The sequence below is a fragment of the Phyllopteryx taeniolatus genome, chromosome 21 (assembly GCF_024500385.1).
Source record: "Phyllopteryx taeniolatus isolate TA_2022b chromosome 21, UOR_Ptae_1.2, whole genome shotgun sequence".
Lineage (NCBI taxonomy): Eukaryota > Metazoa > Chordata > Actinopteri > Syngnathiformes > Syngnathidae > Phyllopteryx > Phyllopteryx taeniolatus.
Genome location: NC_084522.1, coordinates 3499968 through 3510836, shown reverse-complemented (window position 1 = coordinate 3510836; position 10869 = coordinate 3499968). Strand labels below are relative to the sequence as shown.

Genomic DNA, 10869 nt, shown 5'->3' with positions numbered 1-10869 from the left:
GTGTAAAGTCATAATATTGTGGCAGAGAAAAATATTCTCTATTTTCTTTCAACAACAACTTTTAACATTACAATAATGTAATTTTACAAGAGAAATTGAATTTAGACCACTTTCGTGCAAGGCGTTTTTTTCGAATTTCAGTTTTTCTTCCATTTAAATCCATTTGATCACAGCCACAAAACATGGAACTCAACTCTCCTGCAAAATGTCAACAATGGAGTTGGCCCACTCGTTCTCTGTGGCCCAATTTCACTAAAAGTGTATACTAAAATGACCCCCCCCCCGCCCCCCAAAAAAATCCACTGCTCCAGTCCGTGTGTCTTGATATATTGTATAGGATTTATTCAACAACGTTCCACATGTACAATACAAACACAAGTCAGTCGTCGATCCAGCCTGCAACAACGCGCGCACAAATAACACGTCACCGTGTGAAAATCGCACCCGCAAACTTCCGACAGGTGGTCACAAAGCAGCAGCGACAATTGTCGTGTGCGCGCGCGTCACGACAACGCGTAATCTTTTTCAACCTCTTGTAAACCCTTCGTTGAAATTAGCAGTCACAAGTGCAGCGTCGGTGTGAAGAAATCGAACAAAATACGACAACACGCATTTGGTAACACACAAAGTTGCCACACCGACTCAAAAAAAGACGAAATTAAAAACGCGCGAGAGAACACGTGCACGCTTAGACCTTGCTTGGCTGGAAATAGCTAATTTAAAGTGAAACTTACCCAGAACCAGTAAATAAGTTAAGATTTTTTTAAACGAGTTACGATTTTCAAGGAACAAGATGGTCTTACCAAAAAATAAAAAATAAAAATGCCTGCCAAGTAGAAATATTTTGGCAGACAAACAACAAGAACAAGCATAACTGGCCTCGAGTTGCGATATTTGACTTTTAAATTGTCATTCCGATGAACAACTTGCGGAGGTCGGGGTGAACCAAGGAGTACAACGTGCGCACGTCTTCTCTATTTTGTGGCCACAATCATTTTGGGGACACACACACACAAGTTGTTTGTTTAATATTTCTCCCCGTGACAACAAAAAGTTGAGAAACCCCAGCTTTTTTTTTGTTTTAACTTTCTGCCAATGACGTTGCGTTTTTCAACGTTTTATTGTCGCATGCCAATGACGTTGCGTTTTTCAACGTTTTATTGTCGCATGCCAATGACGGAGTTTTTCAACATTTTGTCGCATGCCAATGACGTTGCGTTTTTCAACATTTTATTGTTGCATGCCAATGACGTTGCGTTTTTCAACGTTTTATTGTCGCATGCCAATGACGTTGGCGTTTTTCAACATTTTATTGTCGCATGCCAATGACGTTTTTCAACGTTTTATTGTCGCATGCCAATGACGTTGCGTTTTTCAACATTTTATTGTTGCATCAATGACAGAATAAGAAAATGACCGTCTACGTGCATGAAAGGCAACCACAGTTAAGAAATTGACATTTTTGACATATTAGCACTCGCCCGTCACGCCACGAAATGTTTCGGCACCAGATTGCACTCTTTGCCCCTTTTTTGGAATACTTCTAAAGCGCAAACGTACGTCCGAAAAACTTCACAGTTCGACTTGAAGCTATAATCGCTTTCAAAATATCGTCTGCTATTTTGCACGCTGTGCAAATTGCTTTCCCTTCATCATCCACCTTAAATACATCTTGAGCACATAAATATCTCTTTCTTCAATATAGACTGTAGTTTAATATTTCTCTATATGTTATTTACATACTTCTCATTTAGTGCTGTAGTATATTTGGGATTTCTAATATATCATCATCAAGCTTGAAAAGGAAAATTTATGTACTTTGGTATTGCTGACTAAACGATAATAATCATCATACTTATGTCAATAAGGCTCGACTGCGCTTGGGAAATAATTTTTTAAAAAGACGTAAAAAAAAAAGCACAAGATGGTCCCGTGGAGGGATGGAAATTAAGGAACTTCTTTTCCCGGAAGCTGCAACACTGTCGTGGTGGACGGTTGCCGTGGTAACAGCACCAAGCAAGCACACATTTGTTAGCATTAGCGCGGGGGCGGGCAAGAACACTTTTGCAACTTAAAATGTGCATCGAAATAAGGTTCGGCTGAATAAAATGTCAATCGGGATGAATTATTCTATTATTAAAATAAACTCGTTACAGGTCACATGCCATCAGAAGCTAATAATTTTTGTTCTTCTGTTTTCTGCATAAGTCAAAATGAGCCTGTGGATTGGTTTAAGTTAAATTTGACCTCTGTGCAGTCAATATGATGATAAATACACATCCATTTCTATTTACTGACTAATTGGTTAATTCAACTAATTATAAATGATAAAACTGATGAGAATTTTTTATTATTAAAAAATAAATATTGTAAGTGTGAGTTAATCAAGTATTTATTAAAAACTAGAAAACAATGAACCTAATTTTCTCGAATGATTTTTCAATAAATCAATGAAGCAACTAGTAATAAAAAAGTACAATAAAATTGTTTTAATTATTTCCAGTCAATGGAGCAATTATTTAATAAAACATTAAATATTTTCAAATACTATTGATTTTTTGAGTTTTATCAGTTCCAATATTTAAATGAACCAATTATTGAATAAAATACAAAAAATAACTAAATTAATTGATTATTTAATGAGATAAATATATACATATAAATATAATACGCAATTTTAGGAGGGAAAAAAATGGCGAAATGAATATTTATACGACAAGACTTTCGATGGGCTGCGTGAAAAACGGGAAGGGAGCATTTGCGTACCGTTCGCCCGCCCCTGTGCCAGCTCGTGGCTACATTAAGCTTACAAAGTTACACACACCAAAGAGAAGGCCACGCCCCCTGGCCAAGCGCTGGGTCGTCGCGGCGACCAACCATCACGAGCGCGACCGACTTCGGTCGGAATGTCGATTGAATGCACGCAACAGCCAAAGGACGCGAGGATTTCAACCAAGTTGGCTTTTTGGGGCTTTTGTTTTGTTTTGTTTTTGGAGGGGGTGGTGAAATCCTCTCGTTCCTGGACAAAGTTAAACGCTCTCCATAACAATGGATGCTTCCCTGAGGGACACCATCTCGGTGTTGTCGCCGGCGCCCTTCTCCGCCAGAGGGACCTTCTCCTTTTCCACCAAGGGGACCTTCTCCTTCTCCTTCTCGTCCTCCTTGGCCGGGGAGGCGTCGGCCGGGGCGGCGCCGTCGGCACCCACGGGGGGGCAAGGACGGGCGTCTCCTGGGGACGAGGCGGGCGGGGCGCCGCCCCCGCCGAAACTGCGGGCGATCTCGTCGAAGGTTTTGCCTTTGGTCTCCGGGACTTTGAGGAAGGTGAACACGAAGAAGAGGATGAGGAAGGCGGTGAAGATGAGGAAGACCCACGGACCGCACAATTCCTGCGGGACGACGACACGTTTGTACGGTAAGTCTTGCAAAAATACAGCAGGAAAGATTGCTTTCACGCGGAAATTTCCCATTTTTCAGTTCAAGACTTATTACTTGAAAAAAAATATATATATATATATATTGTTGTAAAATGGAACGTTTTTTCCCTTTGCCTTTTGTGCGCGCGCACGCTCACCTCAAGTTTGGGGAAGCTGATGCCCACCAGGAAGTTGGAGGTCCAGTTGCAGCAGCCGGCCACGGCCATGGCGGCGGGCCGCGGGCCCTGCGAGAAGAGCTCGGCCACGATGAACCACGGGATGGGGCCCGGGCCCAGCTCGAACATGGCCACGAACACCATGACGGCCAGGATGGCCACGTAGCTCATGCCCGCCAGCTCCTTCTGCCGGAGGCGGGGAGACCGGGCCGGACCGGGTCAAACCGACTTCCGCGTGAACGGGGACGCGGGAGACTCACCTGCAGCAGCGTGATGGTCATGAGCAGAGCGGCCAGCGCCATGCCGCCCAGGCCCAGCAGGTGGAGCGTCCTGCGGCCCGCCTTCTCCACCAGGAACAGCTTCGCCCCCACAAACACGCAGACATTAGTGACATTTTGGAGATCTGCTCACCGAGAGGAAAAGAAACATTTCGGGACAAAAACAAAAGACGGCGAGCACCCACCGAGACGACGGTGAAGACGGTGTTGACGACGCCGGCGCCGATGGTGGCGTAGACGGGCTGCTGGACGCCGGCCGACTCGAAGATGCCCGTGGAGTAGTAGAACACCTCCACACACAAACACAAGCGCCGCTTCAAACCTCACGAGCGCCAGGCGGTCGGTCGCGCTAACCGCTAGGCGGTGACTCACGGCGTTGATGCCGGACAGCTGCTGCGACAGCTGCAGCATGACGGCGATGAGCAGCGGCTGGCGGTACGCCGCGCAGCGGAAGAGCTCGGGGATGGTCACCTTCTTCTCCAGCGCCATCTTGCTGCTCTCCTCTTTCATTTCCTGAAGGTCGCCGCTCACGTCCTCGCTGCCGCGCAGGCGCACCAACGCTGCACGTGGACACAAACGCATAAAAATATGTGCTTTTTCTTCGCCTCTTAAGCATACATTTTTTCGGGTGGAAAAAAATACTTTTAAAAATTGTAAAAGTTACCTTTGTTTTCTTCCTTGTGAAACATTTTGACGACAAATAAGTTGACTTTTCAATTAAATTGAAATATGTGACCATTTTCATCAGAAATGTTTTTTTTTTTAAATAAACTTTTTTCTTCCTCTAAAATTTTGCTTTTCAGGCCTAAAATAAATCTCATAAAATTTGCAAGATACTATTTGGACATTTCCATCTAAAATGTATCGTTTATTGGTCAAATAAGCTAATTTTTCTCTTGAAAATATATATAGATTTCTAAATATAATGTCATATTCCCTCAAAAACAATTGTGCGAAGATACAACTTTTTTTCCACTTTCCATAAACTACTAGTAACTTGTTTTAGGAAAAAAATGCAAAAAAAAGAAAAAAATCCCTCTCTTCATTCCATTGAAGCTTTTCCTTTTCCACCAGTAGGAAATAAAAGCCGATGGAAAACCGCAAGGTGGCGCCACCTGCTGTCTTGGCATGCACTTGACAGCCTTCCAAATGTCTTTTTTTTTTTTTTGTGAACACATTAATCATCATCACGAAAAGAAATGTTTGCGTCTTGCTTGTGTTGTGTTTGTTCCCATCGAGCGGCGTGATGGACGAGACTTTTGTCAACGTCTGTCAAAACCTGATGTCATCTGATGTTTGTCATCTCAAGGAGACACACACAGACGATTTATTCTTCACTATAACAGGGCCTCGATTTTGACGGCTGCCTTTGTTGAAAATGTTAAAATGAATTCCTATTACTATACTATTACTATTATTATTGTCATTATTATTGGTTTTTTTTGTTGACGTGATGAACGTACCAAAGATGCTATGGAAATACAATTGGATGATGATGGTGATGCTAGTGTCGGGCTTTACCTTTGCGCGCCTCCTCCTCCTGCTTGAGGTTGATGAGGAGGAAGCGGGGGCTCTCGGGGCAGAAGGGCAGCAGGACGCACTGCAGCACGGCCGGCGCCACCGTCAGCGCCAGCAGCACGGGCCACAGACGCGACGAGCCCAGCAACGACTCCAGGCCCAAGATCTGCGCGCACGACACGAACACGCAGTCACACCTTCGCCGCGTCCACGGATATACAGTAAATATATACACGCAAGCGTTAGCGGCATCCGACCTGAGCGATGAGGATGCCGACGACCACGCCCAGCTGGTGCAAGGTTCCGAAGGCCCCCCTGAGCGGGGTGGGCGACACCTCGCCCACGTACATGGGCGTCAAGCCCGTGAAGAGGCCACAAAAGAGGCCGATGACCAGCCGGCCGGCGATGACCATCTCGTACGACGAGCACACGGTGGAAAAACCCATCAGGAGGCCGCCGATCACCGCCAGGATGTTGACCAGGAACATGGAGCGTTTCCTGCGGGGGGATCAGAGGCATCACTTCATTTCGAGGGCGAGAGAAATGCTAGCATGCTAACAGTTTGCTAACATATATTCTCGCAACATGAGTACGAAACATGCTAAGGCAGATTGATGATTTTCACTTCTTCCCTGTAGTCAGGTATGACTTTTAACCAGAATTGATCAAATGCTAACGTGTCGGCAAATGTTGTTCTAACATATAGCAAGATAGCAACATTAGTGCAAAAAGCGCTTACAGAATGATAAGGATTATACTTTCTACCCTGAATTCACGCACTACATTTTATGATGAGTGATCAAATGCTAACAGTTGCTATGCTAACATAACAAAGTGGGTACTAACATTGCTAAGGCTCATTAAGTGTTTAACATTTTGCGCTGTAGTCGGGTATGATATTGAATGAAAATTGGCTAACATGCTAACTACTGATATGCTCATACATAGCAAAATAGGAACATTAGTTAAAAACGTGGTAAGAGCTTGATTTGCACTTCACATCTTGTCATCATTTTCAAAAAAGTGATGAAATTCTGACATGTTAGCAGTTGGTACGCTAGCATCTAGCAAAATAGCAGCCTGAGTACACAAACGATTTGAAATGTTTCTCTGTCGTCAGCTACTATTTGGAATGGGAATTGATCCAACGCTAACTTCCTAACAGTTGGATCAAATGCTAACATGCTAACAGTCGCTATGCTGAGCTGCATAAACAAAAGTGCGCCGAGCGATCCCCAACCTGCCAAATCGGTCGGCCATGACGCCCACGCTGAAGGATCCCACCATGCCGCCCACGCTAAAGATGGCGACGGTGACGCTCCAGACCACAGTGCAAACGCCCGGGCCGATCGGCTCGCCGTAACGCTCCAACCACGTGTCATTGAAGAACGAGCGCAGTTTCTCAAAAAACACAAAAAACAAATGCACTCAATAATCGCCGCAGCGATCGCACGTATACAATATACGCATACGAGGAGGTCAACGGTGAGGTCAACCTGTTCGGGTGCGTTGATGACGCCCGTGTTGAAGCCGAACTGCAGCGAGCCGATGACGGCCGTGGTCAGGGAGAACAGGAGGTAGCCTGTCACCTGCTTGCCCTGCGACCGCAAGGAAAAACATTGATCGCAAATCGCCATTCCGCATCATCGTGCAAAAAATAAAAATAACTAAATATAACAATTCAACCTGCAACACCACAATGCTCATGGATTAAATGACGTCATCACGGCCGCCGTGCAAACAAATATCAGAAACACTGACTCCCATTTGAATTTGCCACAAGAAAAAAAAAAAATAATAATAAAAAAATCTACTCAAGAAAAATGTCCGACAAAGAAATTTTAATTAACGGATAAAATGGATGAACGCGCCAGTCGTAATCAAGGCCCTCAAGCTTGTTTTTCTCCTTGGGGTCCATCGGATGCCTCGTTAATAAAGTCGACGTCACGATTGCATTAGGCTGTTGTCACGGCGACGGCACGTCCGCATCTGTCACCTCTCAACCAGCGAACAATGTTGATTTATTTTTATTTCACCTGCATTCACATCCGATTTTTGAATGGCGTGACATTTGAGTTGTTGTTTTTTTTTTCCACGAATGGGAAACGTGAGGAACAAGAAATAATTTGGGATTACTTGCGAATGTGTTAGGGAGTAACTAATTACATGTAAACAGATTAGGTCATTTAAGTATATATGTCATTGTAATCCAATACATTACCAGGACAAAATGTGTAATGAAATTTGGAAATTTCCGTGATTAAAATATGAGTTACATTTGAAAAATAGCTACAAGAACGTACATGTTCTTTTTCATATCACCTCCTCCCTAAAGTCAACACTTGTGCCATTCTGCTGTGGTCTCAAACATGACGCATTTTTACAAACATGACCGCAAAAGCGCCACCTTGTGGTGTCATCAATTAGTTTGCCTGCCATTTTGAAAAGGTTCGACTCTCAGTTACCCTTTTGAACGCATAAAACAATGCTAACCTTTCAACAGTTTAACGTCTATAAATAGTGCACATTTGTCATTAGGTCAACATGGTGTGATATTGTAGGTTTTCCCCATTATGTATACATAATCCAACAAACTTTTTTTTTTTTTTTAAATATTATGCGCTTCTATGTATTTCAACGTGTTTTTCTCATCAGTTTATTATTTTTGTCAAGAACAACTATGTGGTTAATTCCAAAAGAAAGATTTATGGTTTTAATCCACTGGCAATTTTTATTTCTTTATTTTTATAAATTTTAATTTTTTTTTTTTGGTGCTCTGTCAGTGCCCAGTGCGCTGGCTCGCTGCTGACAGGGCAGGAAGTGCAGCGGACACTAAAGACGTCCTTGAGTCAAGTGATGTTTATGTACGTTCCTATTTGCGCCAGGAGGGGGCGACGAGCAATCTGCGCCGACTTCCAATTCGGATGTGAGCTCACAAAAAGATTTCACAAAGGAAAAACGGGCCTTGGTGAAGATTGTGCCGCGTCATCAGGAGTCACAAGCCAACAAACTTGCCTGTTTTGTTTCGATTTTCTCCCAAAAAAAAAAAAAAAAAAAAAAGTTTTTTCATATGACAAGTGCAGGAAACACTAATTTGGAATATTAAGGGGACTCCTAATATGTGTCCCCCTCCTCGTCTCCGTGGCAACCCTTTCCTCTAGACAACATGCACCATTTGCAACACACCAGGAAGACACCGCAACAAGCACTTAAAAGAACAACAACAACAACAACAAACATTTGATGTCCTGTGCAAGGACGCAAATGTGCTTGGTCTTATTTTGGATGCTGTAAAGTTGTTTTTATGGACAGCGGCGACTGCACACGCAAATGATGTTTTTAATGATGCTGTGCGATTAGGACTCAATAAATTGAGTATGTGATAGAAGTGAACTGGTTTATTTCAGGAATAATACAATTTCTTTTCATTCAGGCTGTCGATCTGTGCCGACAATTTTCTGTGTTTATCGTCATTTTTGTTACGTTGTGCAAATAAAATTAATAGTTGGTTGATTTGCACTTTTCCAACATAGAGGCTTTGTTAAAACCAGTTTTTTTTTTTTTTTTTTACTTCTACTCATATTGACATTGTCCATGAGCAACCATGGAGCAGCGTCCTCGCGCATGCGCACGACCTCTACTCTTCCAAATATTTAAAAAGACTAAAAACCTGTCAGGGTCCGATGACAAAGTGACGCAGCATCCGCGCGCTCGTGCGCGTGCACGTCTTGCTTCATTCATCAATGACATGAAAGCTTCGGTGACTATTAAACATCATTACAATATTAATGGCTCTCATTTTCCACACAAAACTCTTCAAAGACAATACTGGTCCCTTTTATTTAAAGAGGCATGACTTTCATGCGTTTCTGAGACGTGTTGTTATATTGGAACCGCCTCAAAATTCATCTAAAATTAAAATCAGTAGCCATCACTTGAGAGGAATCAAACGCGAAATAATCTAATTTGCATACAGGCAGAATGGTTATGTTGACATTAAGAGTAAAAAAATAAAAATAAAAATTGAAAACACTGACCTGTCCTTCCATCGTCTTCCACCTATTGTTATTATTATTATTATTATTTGGAAGGCCGAAGACGAGCAAAACCTGACGTGCAGACGATCACGTTCCTCAGGTGGCGCTTCGGAGCCGCCCGTCTGCGCTCACCGCTGCGAAGAAACAAACGTACCCCATCAGTTAGGCGCTGTCCGCGGTGCTAAAACCTCAGCCGGACCGGGACCGAACCGATCCGGTTTCCGACCCTTGGAAAAGCACACCACGCAGGGGGAGTGACGACCAACGTTGACGGCTGAAGTGGCAATTTTACCGAAATTATTAAATATCCACAAAAGAGCCCTGGAAAGAAGATTGGGGGGGGGGGGGGGGGGGGGGGAAGGATTGAGTTATGAGTCATCTAACCTGTGCGTGGAGAAGCTCGAGCCTCAAGAGATGTTCGCGCAGCACGTCCACGACCTATTTCTTCGTCTTGTTTTGGGGATGTATGGTAAAACTGCGAGGAAGGGGGGGGGAATAAATTACAAAAAATGATGTCGTGACGTGGCCCCGCCCCCAACGGCGCCGCTGACGTCCATGCGCGCGCACCGTCGTCGCTGGCCGCCATGTCCTACGGTGGCCGCCGCATGCACGCATGGAGCCCTCTGCTTTGGTCACTTTATTAGGGACCCACGCACAGTATAGCTTTATTGTTCCTCGGTCAACTAGCGTGACCGAGAGTGGGTGGGGGTGGGGGCACGCATGCGCAGGTGGAGAGGGCTGAGGAGTGATGGCGTGACGTCATCGTCCCATGATGCCTTGCACTTGCGACCTTGACTGATGGTGGATGCTGATCCTGCGGATGTTGACGCCACTCCAGCCGTTACCAGGACAACGGAGCATGTACACAGTGTGTTACATAATTCCAAAATATTTTTTCTTTGTTGGTCTTGGTTTTGGGAAAAAATGTTTTACAATTATTTGTAATTATATTTTTCCTATGTTTCTTTAAAATAACGCGAAATAAACCATTCAAAAAGTGAAAATGAAATCAGCTCAAAAATATTTTAACTTTGTGTATTGTCTACGTATTGTAATGTTTCAATGTAACAAAAAAAATCTGTTCAATTGACATGACAAAAATAACAGTTGAATCAATGTATTATTCGTAATTTCATTACACCTTTTAATAAAAATTGAACTATGATTTATTTTATCTTTCAAAAATGTGAACTAAATGAAATTATGTAAACGAGTTAATTTTTTAAAACTACATTTAACTTCAAATTGACCTTTACTCACTAGAATTACATACAATTAAAAACAATTATCCTGACGAGAACTTTTTATACAAGATTTGCTTTTCGAATAAACAATTTGTACTTTAGCGTTTGTAGTTCAGTCTCGTTTGTGCTATCAAATTCTAAGAATGCTGCCCCCTTGTGGACATATGTAGAGCTAGTTTCACTTTTGTTTTGGCTGGAGAAAA

At 43.2% G+C, this 10869-nt stretch overlaps 1 protein-coding gene across 1 annotated transcript; it reads right to left on the bottom strand.

The window, feature by feature from the left end:
• Positions 1–319: 319 nt before the first annotated feature.
• Positions 320–10239, bottom strand: LOC133471518 (solute carrier family 2, facilitated glucose transporter member 1-like). Its single transcript, XM_061761126.1, has 11 exons — positions 9807–10239; positions 9423–9556; positions 6882–6983; positions 6626–6786; positions 5643–5883; positions 5389–5551; positions 4240–4427; positions 4053–4157; positions 3850–3948; positions 3572–3775; positions 320–3386 (listed from the first exon to the last, which is right to left on the bottom strand). The coding sequence occupies exons 2-11, from the start codon at positions 9432–9434 to the stop codon at positions 3030–3032; spliced, it is 1632 nt and encodes a 543-aa protein (XP_061617110.1). The 5' UTR covers positions 9435–9556; positions 9807–10239; the 3' UTR covers positions 320–3029.
• Between the last annotated feature and the right edge of the window lie 630 nt (positions 10240–10869).

Coding starts and splice junctions, on each gene's coding strand:
- LOC133471518 (XM_061761126.1), bottom strand. Junction 6,787..6,881: donor TCATCAACGCACCCGAACAG/GTTGACCTCACC, acceptor GTGTTTTTTGAG/AAACTGCGCTCGTTCTTCAA. Junction 3,949..4,052: donor CCGTCTTCACCGTCGTCTCG/GTGGGTGCTCGC, acceptor GTGGGGGCGAAG/CTGTTCCTGGTGGAGAAGGC.